This window comes from Rhineura floridana, chromosome 16 (genome assembly GCF_030035675.1).
Source record: "Rhineura floridana isolate rRhiFlo1 chromosome 16, rRhiFlo1.hap2, whole genome shotgun sequence".
Classification (NCBI taxonomy): Eukaryota; Metazoa; Chordata; class Lepidosauria; order Squamata; family Rhineuridae; genus Rhineura; species Rhineura floridana.
Genome location: NC_084495.1, coordinates 7,961,734 through 7,987,643, shown reverse-complemented (window position 1 = coordinate 7,987,643; position 25,910 = coordinate 7,961,734). Strand labels below are relative to the sequence as shown.

At 40.9% G+C, this 25,910-nt stretch overlaps 1 protein-coding gene across 2 annotated transcripts in view; it reads right to left on the bottom strand.

The window, feature by feature from the left end:
• LOC133371327 (ligand of Numb protein X 2-like) overlaps positions 1-25,910 on the bottom strand; it is a 60,809-nt gene that overhangs the window by 9,488 nt on the left and 25,411 nt on the right. The window contains exons 2-8 of one of the 2 annotated variants that reach the window (XM_061598628.1): positions 21,286-21,422; positions 20,494-20,952; positions 14,130-14,356; positions 12,022-12,218; positions 9,804-10,172; positions 4,295-4,471; positions 334-508 (exon numbers count right to left, since the gene is read on the bottom strand). In XM_061598628.1, coding sequence (XP_061454612.1) covers positions 334-508; positions 4,295-4,471; positions 9,804-10,172; positions 12,022-12,218; positions 14,130-14,356; positions 20,494-20,894 — 1,546 coding nt within the window. In that variant the 5' untranslated portion in view covers positions 20,895-20,952; positions 21,286-21,422. The remainder of the gene's footprint in view (positions 1-333; positions 509-4,294; positions 4,472-9,803; positions 10,173-12,021; positions 12,219-14,129; positions 14,357-20,493; positions 20,953-21,285; positions 21,423-25,910) is intronic. The other variant, XM_061598629.1, reaches the window with a different exon arrangement.

Sequence of the window (25,910 nt, the reverse complement as noted above, 5' to 3'; positions counted from 1 at the left end):
CTTCCTTGTCCGCAACTGCCAGCTGGGGGGCAACTGGGCTCCTTGGGACTATGCCACTTGCCCACGGCTGCACAGGTGGCAGGGCACGTAACCCCTGAGCCACTCCCTGTGGGGAGATCTTTAGCTGGCCCTTGACACCCAGGACACACGAGCGGGGATTTGAACTCACAGATTCTGGACTCCCAGCCAACCTCTCCTCCCCACTGTGCTATACCAGCTGTGAATCATTATTTAGACCTCTGCAATTTCCTTAGTACAAAACTACATGGCATTTTGTTTTCCAAATGCTGGCTCATGCACAAACTACAAAAGGAGGCTCCAAAGCCATCTTACCTCTCTTAATTCTACCATCCCTAAAGAGGCATCCAACAGGTTGTACACTAGTTACGTAAATTGGGAGTTTATTTTTACTGTCTCTTCCACCTCCAATCGTTATTCCTAGAGATTCTTTCGGCTCCTTCTTTATGTTAACTACCTTCTCCTGGCTGAGGTATCCTTGAGGGAGTGCCTGAAAGAGGGGAACAGAGAGAAATAACAGCATATATTACTTGTGTCAGCACAGAACAGATAGTTGAAAACAGATTATAAGCTAAGAGGGCAGTAAAAATGAAGATTTTTAATTTAGGGTCACCTTTCTGAAGGTGTGAGATTTAGTCAAATTGAGATAACTGATTGCACTAACAGCTCCTTCAAATCTATCAGGCAGATTCTGGGCTGGAGAGGGATTGGAGCACTGTGGACACAAATATCAGAACTGAGATGAGTAATAAAATAATTTATTATTAGAATTAGAAAACCTAGTGCAGAAAAGAGATCTAATGGTTATAGCAGAAGATTGCATACTTACACAAAGAGCTAGCTGAAAAGTATCTAAATATTTCTCTCATAAAATGTTTCTATTTTAACAAACATTAACAGCCTTGCATTTGTGCACCTCCTAAAACTCTAATGTTTGCAGTGCACACACCTTTTTAAATATTGACTTGTATTACTGGTGGTCTTTTTAAAAAAAACTTACTGCTAAAAACAGACAGCTCCACCACCATGCAGGCTAATGCCCATCTTCACTGTTTCCTGCTGAAGGCCCCCACTCTGCTTTCTGAAGTGACGCTCACACAAAACGCAGCAGAAGCTGCACTAGCATACAACCCTTAGACCCATCCGCTCATTTTCCACTGCAGATGAGAATCTGCATTATAACTAAGGAGCAAGATTGTGTTTCAGAAATATATTTACCAATCTAGCATTGCCCAGTGCATTTGCTGTCCTGCCAATTGTTGCTTCCCCCCCCCGCTTCCTTCTCTCATTCTTCTGTGTCTATTACATGAGCCGATCATTTGCCCTTGTACGCACTGCGTGGAGCAGTAACTGGCTGTAGTATTTCTGCAGCAAACACCAAGATCGGAGAGTTGGACTTCTCGTGAAGTGCCCTTCTGGTCAGTGGGGAGTGGAGCACACAGGAATGGGTTAACTCCTCCTGTAGGCAGAGTCAAACTGATACAAAGTGTTAGACGGTGGCTAGCCGGAAGGGGGAGGGAACCACCCTCTAACTGCCAGTCTTGACTCTGCCTCCAGCGAGTTAACAGAGTCTACTGTATGCTCCCGTATCTCTTTGGGGTACGGGGGTGGGAAAGTGTTTTTTAGGTTTTAACTCTCCTCAGCTTTTGGCTTCTCTGTCTGACCCTGCCCGTCAGTGATTAGTTCAGACGGAGGGGGAGGAGAAGAAATTTACCTTTCAGGGGAGATAGCCGGGTTGTCCCAGGCCTCTCCCGTTACATGAATTTCGCTTTTTTGCTGCTTTAACAGAAGGTAGCCGCAGACGCGGCAGACAACTTCTTCGGAGGTGGGAGGTAGCCGGGAGGCGTCCCAGGCCCCTCCATTGCCTCAGGAAGGCGGCGCATCTCATTCCAGATCTACGCTCTTCTTCAATCGGGGCGGGAGGTAGCCGGGAGCAGTCCCAGGCCCCCCATTGCCTCAGGGTGGCAGTGCGTCCCCTTGTGCCAGCCCTCCAATCTTCCTCCGAAGTGAGGCGGGAGGTAGCCGGGAGTCGTCCCAGGCCCCTCCATTGCCTCAGGGTGGCGGTGCATCTCCTTATGCCAGCCCTCCGATCTTCCTTCGAAGCGAGGCAGGAGGTAGCCGGGAGCCGTCCCAGGCCCCTCCATTGCCTCAGAGCAGCTGTGAGTATCAGCGCATTGCGACTTATGTTCCATTGAAGCGGGGCGGGAGGTAACCGGGAGCTGTCCCAGGCCCCTCCGCAGCCTCAGGGCTTGCCACCCCGTTTCTCCTTCCTGCTGCGAGGACTTTAGCAGCCAATCGGGGGGGTAGCCAGGAAGCATCCTAGGCCCCCCTCCATCTCTTCATGGCACTGGCTGCACTCGGCCGTTCGCGCAGCTAGGGGTTTCACAGGGTGAGGTGTCCTAGCAGCGGGAGACTTCAGAATGTCCCATGTAGACCCGGAAGAGTGGTTGTGAGGGAGCATTCTAATGTTTTCCCGCCCTGTCAGATCTTCTCAGCAGGGCGGTCACCATACTCGTGGGGGAAGGGCTTTTTCCCGCCATTTGCAGTCTCACCCTGTGCGATTTGTGTGGGAAAGGGAACAAGGGCATTAGCAGCCACCAAAATATGCAGTGTTACTTAATGTATATGTGCTTCAAGCCATAAGAGTTTTAGCAGTTACCAGTATGGATCCACAATACTGGATGAACCCACAATAATCATGATCACAAAATGGGAAATTACTCAATAGAATCATCCATGCAGGAAACGCAGCACAGTATAGCAACTACATTAATTAGATGAGAGAAAATCTCTCAAGACAACAGTAAAAGTATAGCCGGTGTTTTCCGCCCGCCCCCCCAACTTTTAAGTCTTGTCAACTTCAACTGCTTGTGTATCACAATCACTTTAGAACACAGAGAAGTTTGTAGATTCCTACTAATAATTATAATACAAAACTAATTAGTACCTTCCTGCTTAACACTGCAGCAAAGCCTTGAGCTCATGCCTCTCCACCACTCCTCTCCTATCCCTAATGTAATGGAAAATAATTTTGCTAGTGTTTAGCCATGTTTGAAACTGGCTTGTTTAGAAACTGACCAGAATTCATTTTAAACCATAATTTCTGATTCATTCATAGAGATTCTGTGAAACGAACTAAACACTAGTTTTTTCATCATCTTGCTCCAGTTTGTGCACATAGAACAATGCCAATGCTACATGAACAAGCTTGATTGCTAGCAAGTTTCAATTAACATTTTAAATCCCTATTTAAACAGGATTTGTCTCCACATTATAATGGTGCTAATGGTAATATTTCTTATAAACAATGTCAGGGCTAGTTAGTATGAATCAATACTGAAATTCTTACCTCTAATCGCAAATTAACCAACATCACCCCACAAAAAAAGTGCTAAAAAGAGCTTGTGAGGCTGTGAAGAAGGATGGAAAGTAGCTTTGTAACAGCAATAAACTCTGAAACACTCATCTGAGAAATTAACCATCCCACATGAAGTTCTCAGCCAGTTGAAGAAAGAGTTTCTTCACACATTAAGGCAACTTAAAAATAGAACAATCTGTTCAAAATCCACTTCCAAGAGGAGGAAATCCAGGGGAGGAGAGAGCAGCTGGTTATGGCAGGCTTCAAGATTAATATACGTAACATTCTGCCCTCAAAGCCTCATAAGCACCAAGGTCAATTCTTGTAGTGGGAGGAACCTGAATTTCCATCAGGTTCCAGTGAATAATCAGTGGAGTTGGTATATACTGCACAATGGAACAAGCTCCATAGTCTAGAGCAGGGATGGGCACAAGGTAGATTGGGATCTATTGGTAGACCTCTGGGGGATTTGAAGTAGATTAGCAAGGATGTCTGACTCCTGTTTAACTCTCATGACTCCCCATCCCTCAAATACTACTAAAAAGAAGAAAGGTTGGGGAGAGGAGAAAAAAAAGGAGCGGGCTTTTTTGTGTGGAAGGACTGTGAACTCAGTTCAGTTTTGGTAGTCAAAACAAACTTCTGGTCTCAGAATTGTTTCATTGTAAGTACATGTCTCTTAAAGTGCATTTCTGCAATATAGAATAGCCTAAAAGGTATGGTGTTTTTACATATTGGATTTCCACGCATAAGTTCTAAAAATGTAATAATCATGTATATACCAAATGATTACATTTTAGGTGTTTCCAGTAGCTGACAACGAGAATATAAATAAAAAGAATGTAACAGATCTTTCTCATACACCCCAAAATTAATCAGGGTATTGAGGCCAACAGCTATATGAAATTAAATAGGTGATACCTTCTGATAGCTGGATTTTCGTCGATAATGATTCTGTTCAAGTCTCCTGCAATGGTACACTGGGCTTCCCCCACTGCTACTACCGCTAGTATTTGATGTGCTGCCATCTTCAACAGTTTCTGGGAGTTGCACACCAGAGTGACGGAGAACCACAAAGTTGACTCTTGCTTCACTACTCTGTCAAGAACACCAAAAAAGACTTACAATGAAAATGCTCAAACATTTAGTTTTACAAGCCCAAGTTGCAAGGCGCCCTGGATCACTGGAAAAATTATCCTGAAGTCAATTTGACACTTGGCTGTCAGGTTCTTTTGTCATTGGCCTAACTATTAAATGAACTCTCAAAGTTCCAGTGCAGATGCAATGATGGCCCCCTTCAAATTATGGTTTGCAAATCAGGAGACATCTCAGGAACACACAGTTTACTTACACATGAACATAATTGCCCTTACTTAACCTCATTTGAATCAATGCACATGCAACTCTAAATCATGACATACCAAGCACAGGACAGCACTGTAGCAAAGTGGATTGATTTAAATATTCACTAAAAAGGACTAATTTAAATTCTTTCCATTTTGTAACTGATATTTCTTAGAAGTGCATGCTAACTATTCACTGTAACAATTCAATTCAATTCACTGTAACAAATTAAAGCATCTTGATATAAATCTAAACAGAATCTTTATACCAAACAAATAAAAACAAACGTTGTGCATACACCATACAGGTCTTTTGCATTAAAACAAAAATGAGAGGCAGCAACTGTGATATTAATTGATATTTGCATCTATATATAATGCAAGGACAATGAGTTGATTGAACTCTCAGAAGTCTGCAGAAGAAAAGACAGTGGACAAATCGGTGCTTTTTTATTAGATAAAAGTAAATGTCCATGTTGTTTGTTTAATTTGTGAATATTAATCTGAACACATTGCAAAGCTCAGAGATTTAAAGAACTTAATATAGGATAACCCAGGTAAAGTTCAGTGGATAGTTCTAGTGAGATTCAGGATTGCATTTCCTGGAGCCATTGGCCAGATCCTAATGCCTGTGATGAATTGACTGTCTCTGGCCCAAAGCATCAATTCCATTAAAAAAAACAGAATGTACGATCTACTGTTTCCATGAAACAAATATGGTAACATGACCTATTGCATCACTTTTAGTAAATGTTACCTTAAAAGGGTTATTTTTTTCTACAGGTTCTTTCAGCATGCAGAAAAGCAGCACCTAACTCAATATATTCATACAGCCTTTTATTTAAGCACTCACCTGGTACCTACAGGCAACAAAGAATTGCATGCACGCAAGTGAGCAGAATGGTAGAGGCGGGATAGGGAGCTCCACCCCTCTTCTGTGCCCAGTATAGTAGAGACCAAGTTGGCAGCCCCAGGAGGGAATCTCCCTTCTTTGCAACCAGCAGGAGGGATGGATTACTTGGTCCCATTTTGCAAGCTAGCAACTTCTGTGGCTGTGTTCATGAATACATTTTTGAGAAAAGTGCAGGCTTTCACACATTTGGTTGTTTTTAAACTCAGATTTCATTCTTAAAACCATGTCTTACAGAATTTAAATTTTCAAGTTAAAATTCTGATTTAATTTTTTTTTAATTCCCCTGGACAAATGCATCCTGTATGGTACTTGTTAAGTGCAACTCAATTAAAAATGGCTAACACAATATACTAGGCATAGGCACTTTTTATGCACATAGCCATCTCCATAGGAACCAAATATATCTAGAAGGCAATTTTAAGTAATGAAGAAAGAGGCCCATAAGCTTGTAGACCTAAATAGATCTTATGGGGGGGAAACTTTCATGTATAAATTTACATCCAAATAAATTTAACTCATTGAACTGCAGACTACCTATTATTATTCTAATTCACTAATAGGCACAAAAAAAACCTTGTACGTACCTATAGCCAACAGATATTTCTATTAAAATGTAAAATGCAGGGAAATTGGGCAGCTATAGTGAATGCACCAGGGGAGCAGGAGACCTGACCTCCTCTCTGAGATATTGGACTGCCCTACAAATTTGAAAAAATGCAGACACATTCTTGTGATTTAAAAATGTACATATAGTCCCGATTAAAGGTGTTGCCACCACTCACTTTGTGCTCAGAGGCACATTTTACCAAATTGTTTCAAGCTACACAGGAAGTGGATTGGAATGTGAAAGAGATAATGTAACATCATCAGCTATCCAGAGCAACCTAGGGCTGTAATCTTTATAGGCACAAAGATACATAGAATCATAGAATAGTAGAGTTGCAAGGGGCCTACAAGGTCATTGAGTCCAACCCCCTGCTCAATGCAGGAATCCAAATCAAAGCATTCCCGACAGATGGCTGTCCAGCTGCCTCTTCAATGCCTCCAGTGTCGGAGAGACCACTACCTCTCTAGGTAATTGGTTCCATTGTCGTATGGCTCTAACAGTTAGGAAGTTTTTTCTGATGTCCAGTCGAAATCTGGCTTCCTGCAGCTTGAGCCCATTATTCCGTGTCCTGCACTCTGGGACGATCGAGAAGAGATCCTGGCCCTCCTCTATGTGACAACCTTTCATGTACTTGAAGAGTGCTATCATATCTCCCCTCAGTCTTCTCTTCTTCATGCAAAAGTTCCCAGATTCAGTCCCTGGGAAAGACTCCTGACTGAATGGTCTGACTTTATATGTATCAGCTTCCTTTCAGTCTCTCCTCACAGGGCTTTGTTTCCAGTCCCCTGATCATCTTTGTTGCCCTCCTCTGAACCCGTTCCAGTTTGTCTGCATCCTTCTTGAAGTGCAGAGACAAGAACTGGATGCAGTATTCAAGATGAGGCCTAACCAGTGCTGAATAGAGGGAAACTAATACTTCAAGCGATTTGGAAACTATATTTCTGTTAATGCAGCCTAATATAGCATTTGCCTTTTTTGCAGCCACATCACACTGTTGGCTCATATTCAGCTTGTGATCAACTACAATTCCAAGATCCTTCTCACATGTTGTACTGCTGAGCCAAGTACCCCCAATCTTATAACTGTGCATTTGGTTTCTTTTCCCTAAGTGTAGAACTTGGCATTTATCCCTGTTGAATTTCATTCTGTTGTTTTCAGCCCAATGCTCCAGCCTATCAAGGTCCCTTTGAATTTTGTTTCTGTCTTCCATGGTATTAGTTGTGCCCCCCAATTTTGTATCATCTGCAAATTTGATAAGCATGCTTTGTACCTCCTCATCCAAGTCGTTAATAAAAATGTTGAAGAGCACTGGGCCCAGGACCAAGCCCTGTGGTACCCCACTCATTACTTTCGCCGAGTTTGAGAAGGAACCATTGATAAGCACTCTTTGAGTACGATTCTGGAGCCAGCTGTGGATCCATCTAATAGTTGTTCCATCCAGCCCACATTTAGCTAGCTTGCTAATCAGAATAGCATGGGGCACTTTGTCAAAAGCTTTGTTGAAGTTGAGATATATTATGTGCGCAGCATTGCCACAGGCTACAAGGGAGGTTACCCGATCAAAAAATGAGATGAGATTAGTTTGGCAGGATTCGTTCTTCATAAATCCATGTTGGCTCCTAGTAATCACTGCATTGTTTTCAAGGTGCTTACAGATTGACTGCTTTATAATCTGATTCAGAATTTTTCCAGGGATTGATGTTAGGCTGACTGGTCTGTAGTTCCCTGGTTCCTCCTCCTTGCCCTTTTTGAAGATAAGGACAACATTAGTCATCCGGCATTTCACCGGTCCTCCATGATTTCGCAAAGATAATATACAGCGGTTCTGAGAGTTCTTCAGCCAGTTCCTTCAATACTCTAGGATGCAGTTTATCAGGCCTTGCCGATTTGAACTCATCATCATCAGTTTATTACAGGCAACCAAATACAGGTTTCAGCCAGATAAAATACTAATATACAGAGACAGTATCTGAAAACTTTAACAGTGGTATCTAAAACTGTAACAAAAGTTATAAAAACTCATTCAAAGTGATAGGTACAGGGAGGTTGAGACCTGTAAGTGCACCCAGACACAATGTAGCAATAAGTGAGAAGGAGAGGAAGGCACAGTCTCAAGTCAATATTGTTTACAGGGAGTGTCTGGTGGTGCTGCCTAGCAGCAGGATCTTGAGAGATCTTTGCTAGAGCAGGAGAGCGAACCGTTTTGAGAGCAGAATCTTGAGGTGGGCCCGTGACAAGGTGGGGACCACAGGAGGGGTCCTGACAATACTCTGTGAACATGGCCGATATTTAATTAATTTCAACAAATTATGAGACCACTGACAGAAAAAAGTCCAACGAGGGTCTGGATTTTTTTACTTGTTTTATACTTTGAAGTCTGGATTCCATCTGAGTGTTTTGTGTATCGCCATGAAAACTTACAGTTGTTAAGCAAGTGTTTCTGAGTTCAGGACTGTAAGTTTTGTAAGATTTTGTTTTGAAATGAGCTTAGGGAAAGCAGCAGAATGGCATGACAGGTATTTTCAATTTAACATGGACGAATGTGAAAAATCCATTGTGGCTATGGCATATAGCCACTCTCAGCAGAGTTGGCATCATGTTTCTGCTTTGAAGTTCTGTTTGCCACTTCATCTGGGCATTTTAACCAAGCCTACAACCTCTTTACGTGACTTATAGGCCAGTCCATTCAAAATAGAGAGGGCAGTGAAACAATGGCATAATACTGTGGTCCCATCGTGTCTTTAAAGGCAGAAACTGTGCAACTCTAATTTTATTGCTGAAATGTAGACTGTGCCATTACTTTATTGTTTATGTAGCATTTGAAAAAAGTTTAATAATTAGTTTAATTTTGGAAAGTGTACACACCCCTGCTTACTCAAGTAAACGAGACGTAACAAAGGTATTCTGTATCCAAAAGCTAAACTGCAAATCCCCTTGATCTGCTTGCTACACTCAGGGATTCTCAAATAATTGGTTTCTTCTTTGAGGATAGGACACCCCTCAGTGGCACCCACAAAGAACCAGGTTCAATAATCACCAAAAAAGATGACAATTGTAGGTTTGGGAAAGAGCTATCTCTGCCTGCAAATGTGGAAAGCTGCTGCAAGTCAGAATACACAATTCTGTGCTGGATGGACCAACAGGCTTCATATGACCATGGCTTCCCTACCACAGCATTTGAGAATTCAAATGAGTTATTAGGTTGTTGATTGTGCCACTCCTTAAAGCAGGGGCAGGAAACTTTTTTCACTCATGGGCAACCTTATGGTGGTGGGGGAAACAAACAGATGTGACACTTACCTTTGTAAAGAAGAGTACTTTCTAGGAACGCACATGTAAGAGGTTTCTAGATACCCACCTCTCTATTCAGGCAAGCAAGAGGCATCACCACCGTTCAAAGGCACATTCTAGCTAGGCAAAAGCACTCAAGGAGGGAATGGAGCAGGGCCAGCAAGGTGTGTGGCCTGCGGGGAGTGACTTAGCGAGCCCCAACGACAGCACAGAGAAATCTGGAGGACCATATTCAGCTCCCAGGTCTGAGGTTCCCCACCACCAACTTAAAGATACCTGGATTATCTGTGCAGCTGCTTCAGGTGTTCCCTGCCGTAGATCCTGGCCATTTATAGAGAGAACTTTATCATTCTGACTCAGTTTCCCATTTTTGGCTGCCAAGCCTCCATCTAGCAAGTCCAGAATAAAAATTCCAGGCTCATCTGTTTTTCTGATCAGTTTGATACCAAGCGGTTCTGTTCGGTCTCTCTTTACAAGGGTAACATGGATCACTTCCTGGTTTATTGTAGAGCAAGAATCCTGTTGCCCAGTTCTGGTGGTAAACCCTTTCTCTTGCAGTACTATGAGGCGAAGCACAGCACAGCGTTGACGCAGTAAGGCAAGAGCTTGGCTATGAGTCACACTGCTAGCATTGACACCGTTCACCTTGGAAGAAGATAAAAACAAACCACCAATCAAAATACTACTTGGTACAGAGCCTTATACTATGATATGCTGTCCTTCCCTTCCTCCAGCAGAGGAAAAGTAAATGTAGAATAAAAGCACTGCAGTGAGGAGGCCCTTCACTGGACCAGTTTATTTCTTCAGGAATTTCTATTTCTCTGTAACATCCAGATCAAGCAAGGCTGTGCATGATCTACACAGATGCTTTGACATTGTCATGGGACAAACAGACTGAATCCTGATAAAACACAGGTCCATGAGTGAGTGGGTCCTGAGTCTAGGAATTGGGATGCCCGCCTGTTCTGGATGGGGTTTCATTTTCTCTTCAGGAGCAATTATATAGTCTAGGGGTGCTCCTGGAACTATCATTGTCTTTAAAGGCTCAAGTGACTTCCATGGCAAAGAGTGTCTGCTACCAATTTGGTTGGAACAACAGCTATTCATTTTCCTGACCACTGTACTCCACACATACACATGTACTCTACTGGTAACCTCATAATTAGATCACAGTAATGGGACTGGTTCAGAAGCTGCAGCTAGCTATACACATATTACATCCGTTTTAAAAGAACTGCACTGGCTGCCTATTAGCTATCAAACCACATTCAAGGTTTTGTTATTAACATATAAAGCTCTGAACAACTTAGAACCAGGATACCTGGCAGATCGCCTTACCCTGAACAGCACCAGACAATCTTTATGATCCTCCAAAGAGGCCTTGTGGTCATACCACAGATGGCAGTTTGCCATCTAGTAACACGGAAACAAATATTTTCCACAGTAACACTGACCCTCTGGAACACCCTCCTCTGTGCAATCAGAAGAGTCAACAGCTACTCATTTTATATTCCCATTAAACATCTGTTTGTTTGTTTGGGCATTCCCTGACTGTTCATTTTTAGACTGCGCTGCTCAGTATTTTGTTTCGGGATTTATATTTACAGTATGTTATTTACAGCGAGGCATAGTGGTCAGAGTGCTGGACTAGGACTTGGGAGACCAGGGTTCAAATCCCTACTCTGCCATGAAGCTTGCTGGGTGACCTTGGGCCAGTCACAGCCTCTCAGCCTAACCTACCTCACAGCGTTGTTGTGAGGATAAAATGTAGAGTGAGGAGAACCATACATGCCACCTTGAGCTCCTTGGAGGAAAGGTGGGATATAAATGTAATAAATAAATAAATAAATATATTCTAGCCTTGTGATTTTATGAGTTTTACTCTGCAAGCCTCTTATTATAAATTGTAATTATTATTCATTTATTTAATAAAGTTGCTGATGCCATAGCTAAAGGGAGAGTAAAATAAAAGCTAATGTGCTCTGAGGCATTAGGAAAGAATATAGGCCAGGATAGTGGGTGACGCAAAAGCCAGTGACGGAAGGCAGAAACACAGTATTGCTGAGGGAAGGAAACCAGGAGCCCATATCAAGGTTAAAAAAAAAAATCAGATTATGGACAACAATCCTTCTCTCTTCTGTTATACAAGTTAGGGAGAATAAAAGCTAACATATATTAAATCCATTGTTGACTGCAATACTATGAGCGTGCTGCATAGCTAAATGTGAGGACCTGTCAATTTAAGTATTATCAGTATTTATTTTTTATATTTGTTAGTCACTTTTCTCTCAGAAGTGATCCAAAGTTCCTGACATTAAAAGTAGATATCCTTTTCTTCCAAATCTTTACACCAGTTGAAAAGGCTTCCAAAATGCTCTTATGTATCACCTCTCCCAGCAAACTATAGTCTTCAAACCTGGTTTTACTTTTTTTAATGTCCAGGAATCAGTTTGTAATTTAGCACCCCAAACCCTTTTCATTATAGTAAACCTACTTCCAGGATATGGTCTCCAGGTGCAATTTTTCCATCTGCAGCAACAACTGAATCCTGAAGAACTTCTTGGACAACAATATTGCCAAGCGGTGTGTCTTTACCCCCAACGATCCGCATCCCAAGTTCTTCCTCAGGGTCTTCTCTGTGAATTTCAATTGTACTTGTCTCTGCTAGGAGACTAGCTCTTTGGGGCAAATCTGAAAGTGAGAATCAGAGGTGGGAATGGGAAGACAAAGGAGACACAATTGCAGATTAGACCTTGAAATTTTAAGATGCTGGAGTTTACTACCTACTGCACAGCTATTAAACATCTCAGAAGATGAAATACAGTTTTCCATGTCCTTGGCATCTTTTCCTTCATTCCTTGCAACCCTCATCATGGGACAAAACAGAAACAAAACTGAACTATATATCATGTTTCCAAAAGCTAGGGATGGGGGAGAATATCCAACAAAATCGAACAAAATCCCAACTGAATTTGCCACTTCACTATCTTTTCGCAGCAGCACTGATCTCTTGCAGCAGGCCACAGCTGTAATCAACACGGATTTTGTGACCGCGACTGCAACAGGCAAGATTTTTTTCTGAAATCCTCTCATTTTACATAATATTTTTCATAATTAAGATGTGTCAACCACAGGATTTCCATTTGTCCACTATATATTACGGGGGGAAATTCATTATCGCAATATAATGCAAATAAATGGCTATATGTCTTCAGTGTTAATTGTCAAATCATCCTGCAATGTCATGTTTTTCAAACAAGATATCTCAGAGCATTCTGAATCTCTTGTGTGGAAAACATTACTATGAGGAGACTGGCCCACTCTACCTGCCTCGCCTAGCCCCGCCCCCCCTTTTGTTGCTGCTGTCCTGAGCTAACCAAGGGCTGTCTCTCTCACACACTCTGTGCTAAATGTGTGTGTGTGTGTGTGTGTGTGTGTCACTGTGTGTGACTGACAGTGACAGACAGTGTCTGTGCAGTGCAGTGCCTTTCCGCCCCTCTCCCACTCTCCGACTGTGTTTTTTAAACTTTCTACTGCTGCCCCTTGTGAGACCCTTGTTGATGTTCAATCATTGGCATAGCTCCTGGTGCCCTATCTAAGTGTGAGAGTTTTTAAACGATTTAAGTAAACCGGTAATTCATTGCTTAAACCAGATCGTAAAGCAACTTAAAAATCACGCAATGTTTTTCTCCACTGCCAAAAAGCTATGTGGAATGCTGTCGTTTACACAAGTATCTACGAAAACAATTACTTATTTTTGCAACCCGAAAAAAAACCCCTGCACATCGAATCACCCAAACACGCACACAGCAGATTGAATTGGCAACTGCCAGAGAAAGCGGAAATAAAAAAAGGACAGACTGGTAAAGAAACGACAGACTATCAAACTGCATGTGGATCGGCACCATGCAGCAAACTCCATTCCTACCAAAAGCGCACTTTTGTCTCCTTGGGTATGGATATGTATTGTACAAATTGGCTACAACCAAACAGCACCTGTGCTTATTATGGACACAAATAAAGCTGAAATAGAAACTTATACAAACAGGACTATGTATCCTACACTTTTTAAAAATCGAAATTCTGCTCCCAGTAAACACAAATTTTGCACTAAGAAAATATGTTATGCAATCTGTATAAACAATGCAATCTGGGTGACTTTTACTGTTTTCCCTTACTTTCGAACAATTTATAGGAAAGAACAAAAAGCTATGCTATGCAATGCACTGAATTGCTGCCCCCAAAACACTGGAAATCCTATGAAGCTACCTGTCTGGGCTTCTGATATTTCAAAGGCATTGTCCATACACTTACAAACATGTATCTTAGCTGCAGTAAAGACTAGCAACTTGCTTTTAATAAAAATAAAAATAAAGCCAAGATTTTTAGAAAGTTGAGTTCTGCACTCAGTATCACATTCTGTACAGCCCTGTTTATAGTTATGGCTTTCAGCTCTTTTACCAGACCAATGAATTCTTACAACCTATAAGACAGAAGGAAAATTCGAAATAATTTCTGCAAACATGCCTGCTTTCTGTAAAGTGTTTCAAATCAAATTGCTTTCTTTGTTCACAGAATTCATCCAGAGAGAGAAATGCCTACCTTCTTCACTCCCATCAAAGGCTGGATTAACCAGCCCAGGTTCTGGTGTCTCCAGAGAGACCACTGCAGCTATTGAGCTTCCAGCCACGAGGGATGACACTCCACTCAATATCTCAGGATCCTTCAGAGTATTTGATTCCAGTCTGGAAAGAGAATCTCCCTTCAACCTGGAGCGAGGATTCTTTTTCCTTTCTAGTTGAACTTTGTATTTCTTGAAGCCAGGACACCTGTATGAGAAGGCAAAAGAAGCTCTGAAAGGAAATGTGTCTCTCTTTCATTACGCACCATTATGATAAGGACATCCAGGTACGTAGTAAGGCACCACTATCAACCACACATCTTCGTCTTCCACCTTTAGGCTGGGTGGAGTGACTGCTTTCACTAAGTTTTTCTATCCTAACATACAGACTCCACGGTCAGCTTAAATAACACAATTAGTTTAATAAATCACAGGAAATGGAGAGAGAGAGAGAAGAAGGAGGAACTCCCATAAAAATATTTGTTAGCCAAGTATTGTTATTTACAATATATGCATCCTTTAATGCATAAGCAAATACTTGGACTTGAGATGGGCAAAAGAGTAATGGGTGCGAATCAAGCATCTGGGTAATCAGTGACTTTAGTTTTCAAGCAATGCTTTCTACATGTCATATTTCCTAATGATTTCTGCCAAGGCAATTATATAGAAAGTTACACTGATTTTTTTTTTTACTTTGCTTGGCTCAAACAAACTTTTCCAACAGTTAAACTCTTTCTGGAACTGCCAAGGAGTGAATAAGAGTGCAAACGTAAGACTCCTAGATGTATCAGAGCTTAGGGTTGTTTTTGGAGGGAGGCAAGATGAGGATTTGTTGGCACTAAGCTCCCATTTGTGTAAATAGGAATTTCTCCCCTCTTCCTCTCTTTCTTTGGTCTCTCAGCAATGCTGCCTAGAAGCATCATTAACGTGTGTTTAAGCTGTGGCAACCAGGACAGCAGGTAACCAGGAAATATCTCCTCTTCTTTCCAAAGAAGATATGGCAAGAACAGACTAGCTTCTATACTTGTTCCATTCTACTGTATTCCCATTCAAATTAAAAATCCACAAGGTAGCGGTAAACTACTGTACCTCCAGTGCAGCTTCCCTTCAAAAATGAGATTTATTGGTTACTTCATATTTGGCTCAACATCCATATTTCTCAACTCAATATTTTCCATATAGACTCCTCCCTCCCCCACCCTGCTTCTCCTGTTGGGTTTCAGTTTCCTCCTAAGATTAAATACAATTTATTTATTAACTTTATTTATACCCCGCCGTTTTTCCAAATTGGAACTCACGGCGGCTTCCAGATAAAAAACAGATACAATTAAAACCTACCAAAGTTAAAAGCATATAATACATAAGTAAATAAATATAGACAGATATAATTAAAAAATGAACTCTAATTTAAAATAGCATTAAACTGTTTCTGATAATTAAAAACTATACTCATAAAATCAGAATAAAAAATAAACAAGCAACAGCAATATGACCTCCTTTTGGGCCTATCCTTAGCTGCCTTCAGAATCAAAGGCTTGCTGAAATAAGAAAGTTTTTACCTGTCGACGAAAGGACTGCAGGGAAGAGGCCATTCTTATCTCCTTAGGGAGGGTATTCCAAAGCCTAGGGGCAGCCACCGAGAAGGCCCTATCTTGTATCCTCACTAGTTGTACTTGTGTGGATGAAGGTATTGAAAGAAGGGCCTCTCCTGAAGATCTCAGGGCCCAGGCAGGCACATAGAGGGCGATGCGGTCTGACAAATAGCCTGGACCCAAGCCGTGTAGGGCTTTATAGGTCAACACCAGCACTTTGAATTGTGTCTGGAAACAAACTGGCAGCCAGTGGAGCCTTTTTAGCAGGGGAGTTGTGTGGTCCCTGTAATCAACCCCAGTTAACATTCTGGCTGCAGCACATTGTACCAGCTGAAGTTTCCGAGCAGTCTTCAGAGGCAGCCCCATGTAGAGCGCGTTACAGTAATCTAAACGGGATGTGACTAAGGCATGTGTCACCATGGCCAGATCAGACGGGTCAAGGAACGGGCACATTTGGCGCACTAATCTCAAATGTGCAAAAGCCCTCCTGGCCACTGCAGAAACCTGGGAATCCAAATTTAAAGCTGAGTCCAGGAGGACACCCAAACTGCGAACCTGTGTCTTCAGGGGGAGTATAACCCCATCCAGCACAGGCTATATCCCTATTCCCTGATCTGCCTTACGACTGACCAGGAGCACCTCTGTCTTGTCTGGATTAAGCCTCAATTTGTTCACCCTCATCCAATCCACAACTGATGTCAGACACCGGTTTAAAACCGAGACAGCTTCCTTGGAAGAAGGTGGAAAGGAGAAATAGAGTTGGGTGTCATCAGCATACTGGTGGCACCAAACTCCAAATGCCTGAACAACCTCTCCCAGCGGTTTCATGTAGATGTTAAATAACATAGGGGACAAAACTGAACCCTGAGGGACTCCACAGGCCAACGGCCAAGGAGTCGAACAGGAGTCCCCCAATACCACCTTCTGGGTTCGCCCCTCCAGGAATGACCGGAGCAAGAAGGAAAATGATCTAATAAGACAGAAGGAGACAGCCTCATGCTAAGTTCACACCAGAAAGAGTCCATGTGAAAAGACAACAAATATTGTAATGGCTAAGGATGTAAAGAGAGTCCTGCTGAATCAGAATAAGGGTCCATCTAGTCTAGCATCCAGCTTCCAGCACAGGCGAGCGGATATTTCTGGGACACCAATACACAAGGCAACCTAGATTACAAGACTAGTTAATTTATAGTGCAATCTTATGCATGCTACTCATGTAAAAGTCCCACTAAATTCATTGACTACCAGTAAGGGTGCATAGGACTGAAGATTTAGGCTGAAATCCTATGCACCCTTACCTAGGACTAAAGCCTCATTGAACTCAATGGGGCTTGCTTCTGAGCAGCACAGGACTGCGCTATTAATCTTGCATTCTGTTGTTATCTCAAAATCAACTCTACCTTCACATTCTAACTGAAAAGCAGCTCTGTGAAGATGGAAAGTTTGCATTTTTTTTTCTCTCTGAAAGTAGTAACCCCGACAATATGGAGATCCAACATGAGAATGGAAAACACTATCCCCAACGTCCTCAAATTATATACTTCAAAAATGCTCCCCAATGGCAGTAGCTCAGAAGTACATTAGGAATGCACTCTATGTTGTGAAGAGATCCAGGTTTCAGAGGAAACACAACTGTTCATATTCATTTGAGCCTCTGTCAGGGGTTACTGTCTACCATCCAATGTACAAGTCTTACATTTAAATGGAAATCTCCATCTATAACTTATTTTAGCAGCAGCCTCACACATTCCCTTCCATCCCACTCCTTTTCAGCTTCACTTTCAGTTTGCAGTGATGCCAAACGTTCAAACGATTGTTGTGCTCAGCTAAAATACCAAAAGTGAAGTGACCTGAGAGGGGAGGAGGAAAGGAGGGCACAAATCCATGGATTGCTTCCAATACTCATACCATGGTTTGGAGGACTGTCTGACCTGAGCTACTGTTTTTCATAATAGCAATTAGTTCACACACCAGCTTGAGGGAAGGTGGGATGTATCCAGTGCTAGTCCTACTCAGAGGAGACCCACTGAAATTAATGAACATGACTAACTTAGGTCAATTGCTTTCAATGGGTCTACTCTTAGTAAAACTTCATGGGATATAATCCAATCATTCTCGGATCAGTTAAGAAATGATGTGGGGTCCTCTACATACACAGCCTAATTAGAAATAGTTAATATGCTCTTAGTTATCGAAAATATTACCGGTTTAGAGACTACAGATAAAAAACTTTTTTGTTGTTGGACTCACAAATTGTGAATTATTTTGTTCTTTTTTTAATACAAAAAATATGAAAAATGTCAAATTATTTTCTCAGCACAATTGCCATCTGGACGTTCTTCAGTCTGGCTCACTGTAACAGCAGCAATCTGCTATGTTACACCTTAAAGGCTATTTACAAAACTCTTTGTCCTCAGATCCATTATCAAGAGCTATTAACTTGGAGCAAAGGTCCCTGCAGCTTGGGGAAGGGGGGAAGCATTTTGTTCTGCTAAAAAAACCATGATTGTGTGTTAACACAAAGAAACATTTAACCTTCAGATTACTGAAACGTATTTATCCTTTTTAGTTGCATGTGTAACATATAAGTTAAAGAACAGTTTAATAAAACAGATCTACTCAGTATTAGAATACTTGTTATAGATACACTACAGCCTGTATAAGTACAATGGAAAGGCTGGATAAGGGTAGAAAATATATTGTTACTGCATGTATTCTTGTGTGGAAGAGTTATATTTTATTTATTTTAATTTAATGGCATAGCAAATTAGTACACAGCTGTGGTACATCACAGCTGGGCACAATTCATCCCTACGTGCACCACAACAGTGGAATGTTTCAATCAAGGCAATTTTAAATAAAGGCAATCTAAAACCATAGGCATACATTATGATTTTAGATCAAGAAAAAACAATTGAATCCAGATTGGAAATACATTTCAGTTCAAGGGCCCAAGGCTGCTTTCTCTCAAAAATTAAAGTTGCCAGGTTAAGTATACTTGTTTAAAGTGACTTGGCCTTTAGAGATGAAATACACATTTGTTTCTTTCTCTCAAGACTGTGCATATATAAGGATCCTAAGGAAGATCACCAATTTGAAGGCTAAGGCTGCAATCCTATGAATACTTACTTGGAAGCAAATAAAATGTGCCCAATTTCAGAATAAATATGCATAGGATAAGGTTGTAACTTTAGTCCAAAACATTCCAGAAGCAACAAATTATAGTTACTGGAAAAATAGTCCTCCATCAGATGGTAAGTAAATGTCAACATTGTTTCATCATCTTATGTACCCAGTCAATCACTGTGCTCTGCAGGAGAGGGCCTCCTGCAGACACCAATCTTATCAAGAGGTCTGTTCCACACAATATATGTATTGGGCCTTCAGTATCATGGCACCTACACTTTGGAATTTGTTCCTGCTAAATATTAGACAGGTGCCATCTCATCTTTTCAGCACCTACAGAAGATCTTCCTCTTTCAACAAGCCTTTTAAATAAGGATCTTTCACAGCCTTCATCTGTATTGGAGTTGTTTTTAGATGTTTTCATTGTTTTATTACTTATGTGTTTCCTGCCCCGGGCTCCTTGATGGCAAGAATCATAATTCATATTCTAAGAACTGAAAATACTGCAATGTTCATGGCCATGCATATGAGCTCAGTGAATTATTCTGGTGACATACAGGATTGTAGTACCTGTGATGACTTGCTAGTCACTGGGTCCTGTAGGAAGGTCACAATAGGAAATACAGTATGGCACAATCCTACACATATCTACTCACAAGTAAGTCCCATTGAGTTCAATGCTCTTACTCCTAGATAAGAGAATATTAGGACTGCAGTCATGAATAATGCTTAACCTCTGACTTCAGATATAGTTCTCTTTTTTGCACAAAATAGCAGCCTTTAACTCAGTACTTTATGGATGCTCATGATTCAGTTCTACATTACTATCAATTTTAACAGACTAGTTTGTATTAAATTAAGATTTCCTTTATCAGGTTATTTTAACAAGAGCCACTTAGCATTCAAATGTAAACAATCAGCTTGCACTGGTATTTTATTCACCCTGACATGCTTTTAGCCAGAGGGAGCATACTGCAAGCCTCCTGTTACTAATGGATGACAAACAGGGGACAGGAAGACCTTTCACACTTACTGGAGGCTGCAGGTGATGGAGGCTGTGCCAAGCTAAATGATGAAAGTGTATTAAAAGGTGGGGGGGAACAGTCCAAGAGGAACAGCATAAAAATACCTCATAAAACTGCAATATCAGTTCTTTAAACCACAAATGTAGTGTATATAATACTCAGAACTCCAGTCAGAAGGGAGAACAACCTCTGTGATCTGACAAAGACTATTACATGCAGGTGCTTGAATGAATCATCAGTGGCTTTACAACTAACTGTGCAATCCTACCACGTCTAGTCAGAAGTAAGTGGGGTTAGGATTGCAGCCAAAAGTTTCTTATTTATCATGACTATAAAACATTTCTGTTGAAACTATTCAATGCCACAATACAGCTTTCCTTATTGTGAATATGTTAATGTTTAATTTGGAGAGAGATACATTTTGAGCACCATGACAAAAATATTCTCCATTTCTTAACCAAAAATTCTGCTCAGTTGCCCTCTGTCATTAAAACATACAATATTCAAGCCAAACATAAACTGAAATTATAAGTTACTGATAATGGTGAAGGAGCCAGAGGGGATAAAATGCAATTAATGGCATTACAGAAGCATATACACACCTGTTTTGTAAGTGAGCCTCTAGCTCACATCGTTGCATAGTGTGCTTACAATCTTCTTGAAAGGGGCAGAGGACAATGAGCTTATCAAGCAAATTCCGCACTAAAAGACTAGACTTTCGGCAGTGCTGGAAGGACAGTTTTTTCCGATCCATGGGACAGAAGTTGTACTCTTGCATGAAGTTTTCAAGGCACTTAAAACAGTATGTGTGTCCACAAGGTGTGTCCATAGGCTGTAGTAAGGGCTGAAGACAGATGTGGCAAGTCAGCTCATCATCTACTTCATCCTGGAAGTTATAAAGATGATTGTCTGGCAATAGGTGGAACTGCCCACACTCATGGCAGAGTTCTCCAACTTTGGAGACCAGTTCTTCTCCTGCAGGCTCAGCCATAGTGTCCAACATCTGGCGTGCTTACATCAGGAGCAGGGCAGGTCCCTGGATGGTAGCGAAGAGAGGATTCCTAAAATGAAAAAATAAAAGCTTATCAATAACAACACATCAGTAGACTGATCAAAGTCTGGTCTTTTCAGTAAAAACAATTATTTCACATGTCACTCTTCTCCTCAGTACACCTTGCCTATAAAGTAGTTAAACAAATCACTTTCTATTTACTCACTTTTAAATTTTGTATTTCATTATATGGGGGCTAATTTGTTTAACCAAAAAAAAAGCAGACAGTCTGATCCAACATACAGTGTCTTTCAAATTTTAACCATGAAATCCTGATGTTTCTTAGAATCCTACCAGTGCTGCCTCAGTGAGAAAATGACCAAGGCAGGACAAGAGTGTTTACCTTCCATTAGAGATCTTCTCCTGCAATGTGTACAGATGCAAAGGAGAGTTAGGTGTGTTCTAAAGCCTCAGTTCCCAAACTGTGGCCCGTGGACCATCAGTGATCTGCAAGCTTCATTCAGGGTGTCTACAGTATGCCTGTAAAAATGCAATTAATAATCATATACCATTTAGCACAACACATTACAGTTGCTACAACAAGCAGAAAAATTATTAAGTGGTCCACCAAGACCCCCATCAATTTTCAAGTGGGGAAAAAGGTTTGGTAACCACTATTGTAAAGTGCACTCAAGGTTCATTGAGGTCCTGAATTAGTTTGAGTTTACATTGTCTGCCTTGTGCCTTGGGTTAGAAAGCCTTTACTGATGTGTGTAAGAACTATGAACCACCATGACAAGGCTCAAAAGTGGGAAGAGTTGTGTTAAATGTGTTGTCAACAAATTATCCCAATATTTCCAGCTGCAACACTGGGAGGTGGTGCAACAGAGATTTATGGGAGAGACACTGATAACATAGGAAGGAAATTTTAAAAATTAGGTAATAGTTCTTGTCTTGATAAATAAAATAAAAATTGATTTAAAGGTTTTCAAGATCACTGTAAATTACTCTCCAATGTACATTTTATACACTAGAAGAAGCAATATTTTTATATAGGCAATATACTGAGGTTTAGATAACTGAAGACATTTGTTCATAAAGCCATTTAAAATTACCTGTGATTGATCCACTCCTCACCCGCCCATTAAAACTGATGTCATTGGGTATGTTTATGCTACTTTTGCAACCTGCAATCCAATTCAAAACTCATTTTCATCCTGCTGACAGATTTGTTGCTTGACACTGACAAAGCTGTCTGAGAAGAGATGCTTTTTAGCCTAGCAATTTTGCAACTATAAACAGATGCAGATATCTGTGTCATTTCCCTAAACCACTTCTAAAACAAACTTAGAATGGCAAATTTCTGTGATCAGCTAAGCACCGTATTACCACAGAAGATCATTAGTTTTCCCAGCAGTTAACTCCCTTCATTAATTAACTAACAGTAATATTCAGCAAGCATTCATTGCAAATCTTCTGAATTACGGTCATCAATGGCCTACAATTCCTCAGTAAAATATCAAATGCTGTAATTGGATTTATGTAACTTTATTTCCAGCCCGGTCCATTTTATAACCATCTAATAAATATGTAGAAAAACAACAATTGCTCATATCTGTTATGATACAAAGTTCAGGCATTTTTGCATAAATTACTTTTACAAGTGTCCAAAATTTGGGATTTTTATTCTTTTTAAAATAATATATTATGAGGTATGACAGAGGTTAGGAACCTTTTCAGCTCCATGGGCCAGATCTTTTTCAGGATGTGCCTCGTAGGCCAATGGGCAGGCATGATGGAAGTTATAATGCAGCAACATCTGGAGGGTCACTGGTCTCCCCATCCCTGCTCTGTGCCCTCAATATTTAACAAAGCCCTGAACAACTTGTGACCCACAAAGCCAAACACACCTTATTAGCCATCTCCAGCAACCCATCCGTATCTCAATAAGCCTCTACTTAGTGGGAGCATATATAATGGGTTGCCTACAACTGCAAAAATATTCAGTCTTAGAAGCCATCCTCTGTATTCCATGGAGCAAAAGTTATGCTGGTTCTATACCCTCTGTTCATTAGAATACAGAGAAAGACCTTACGTTGTCCAACGTACAATGTGATTGCAGCATGTGATTTAATTCTTACCTATTGTCAGTCACCTGAAAGTCCTGGTAGAAGGGCAACTTATATTTTTAATAAAATAAATATATGTTCTTTCAGATACTGTGGTTCTGTTTAATAAATGCCCAAGTTTTGCACCTACATTCTTGGAGACCACACCTAATAGGACTTAATCAAGGGTGTCAGATTTCTAACATCCAAGAAAATGCTGAATGTACCTATTTTCTCTTCATAAAAGGAAGCTGCTCCAGACTGTTAGAAACCCAGACCTGACCTTAGTGATAAAAGTCAATCTATACCTGTTTGCATGAAGTGAAAGCCCTCCTAAAAATGGCAAGCTGGAACTAGCCTGTTGAGTCTTCAATGAATGAATCAGAAAGCAGATGTTCCTTGAAGATTTATTCAATTTCTGAAATAACTTTGCGTCACATATTAAAACTGGGCATTATTTCAGCCTTGTATATAAGCCCACAAAAATGTTTACTAGTCTTACTAGCCTATTGCGGATTGGCAGAGAAGGGACAGAGAGCTGCAACCCTCTTGTAACAGCTTGCTGCATTTTCATGTTGAGTGTAGGAGGGGCTTTACCTCCTCTGGCAGCCCAACTGGTTTCCATAGTAATGGATAATGACAGAATTAAACACTGACTCCGGTATTATATGTTGGAGCTAAGACTCCATCCTTTAGCGTTCTTGTGGTTGCTTTCATTTTCCTGTGCAGTTCCATATTAGCCTGTTCATCAACTAACAGCTTCTTGTTCTGGGCTTACAAAGTAACCAACTGTGCCTTACATTTAGCATGTTTAGGAGGGTTACTCCGCTCTGTTACTGACTGCATTATTATAAATGATGGAATTTCTGTAATGTATTTATTATTGATTTTTATTTGTAAGATTTTATTGTATTTATGGTGTTTTGTTCTCTGTCTGCAATGTTTGTGAACTGCTTAGAGATTTCTATTTTTAAAATGTGAAGTGGTATATAGATTATCTAAATAAATAAACACCTAACTTGGATCAAAAATCCAAGGCTGCAATATTTCATTTTTCTAAATTTTAAATAAACCCAGATTTAAAATGTTCCCCTTGATGAAAGAAAAGAGACTTCTTTTAGCCCATTGGTTTTCAAGCTGTGTTCCAAAGAAAACTGGCGTTTCATGTACACTTAAGAGGAGATGTTCAAGATCGGTAACAAAGAACATGTTCCCTGAAAGCTTGTCCACTATCCACTACTACAAGGTCTTTCCTTGCAATGTGCAGCTGCTAGAGAGTGTTGGGTGCATTCTAGGGCACACTGATGAGGCCCAACAGGACTGGCCAGTGTTCCAAGCAAGCCACCTGCAACCTAGGATTTGTCTCAGAATCATTTGCACTCCATAGACATTCAAGGATTCCTTGGCAACAACTCAGTGTAGAGAGGATTCCTGGAGGAAGAAAGTTTGAAAACCTGCCCATGCTGCACTATGGTATCAAAACCAAATAGTTATTTTTAGTAGAGTTCCATGGCATTATGAAAATGTTAAACCGTGGCCCCTGCCCAATGAGTATCAGAGGGTTTAAAGGAGGTCCCAGAGCATGCATCAATGGTGGAGGGTGCCATGGGCTAACTCCAGGCCTTATCCTTTTTACTTTCTCAGCCCTTAGAGAGCCCTCTTGTTACTTTTAAGCAGCAGGATTCTCTACTCACTTCAGGGACCAGTTTTCATAATCATATTCACTGATATAATAACTCCTAATGCCTGAACCAAAGAACAATTCCGATGCCGCTTGCTTCTAGCCATAAAAAGCCAAATGAGGCGTCCATTATACTGTGTTAGTCTTGCTAATTTAAAATTATTCACTACAATACTAGCAGCAAGTTGTCTGCTCTTGTTCTAATCATGTCAAATTACAGTGCTTTCACCATTTACTGAATTCCATAGATTCTCACTGTGTTTACACATCTATGGCATTATAGAATGCTAATAACTTAGTTATCATGCCAAACAGAGACAATGAGTCTTTCAGTTAATTCTGCATTTTATTTAATCTTTAAATCTAGGAGGAAATCCAAGAAAAAGAATGAAATGCTGACTAAAGTAGTGCTCTTCAACTTTTGCTGGCTCATAGGCAAAATGCTTAGCAATTAAGATCCCACAGGCATCATCATATTCTGTTATTCCGATCTAGTGAAATAATATTTCTAAAGGAAAAAGTAAAATTGGACCCTTGCCTCAGGCAGTAAAAACTCAAGAAATCGTGTGTGTGTGTGTGCACGCGCGCGCGCGCGTGGTAGCACTATACTGTTGAAGCCGACAAATTGCATCATTATACTTAGTGAGAGCATATATAATGGGCTGCCCATTTTTTATACTTGAAAGAAATGCTGGGGTAAACACAGAGGTCAACCATGAAAATAAGGCTGTGTAAACATGATACATTTAAAGCACATTCCTCCCCCAAAGAATCTTGGGAATTGTAGTACCCTTCAAAGAGCTTCAACTCCCAGCATCCTTAACAAATTAAAGTTCCCAAGTTCTTCTTTGAAGATAAAAAATGTGTTTTAAATGTATGGTAGATACTCACAGCTGGCAAGCAACAACAACAAAAAGAAGGTAAAACTTCAGGTGGTAGTAATGAGATTTTTTCCAGATCCAACACATTTCAAGGGAAGAAAATCCTTCTGGGGGGCGGGGTGGGGCACTATAGCAGCAATTCTCAGAAGGACTCAATAGGAGTTCCTATACCAGCCTTTCCCAACTAGTGAGCCACCAGATGTTGTTGGGCTGCAATTCCCATCTTTCCTGACCATGGGCAATGCTGGCTGAGGCTGATGGAAGTTGTGGTCCAACAACATCTGGTGGCCCACTAGTTGAGAAAGGCTGTCCTATACGGTCCCTTGCAATTGCAACATTGCTGCTAAAAATGTGACCT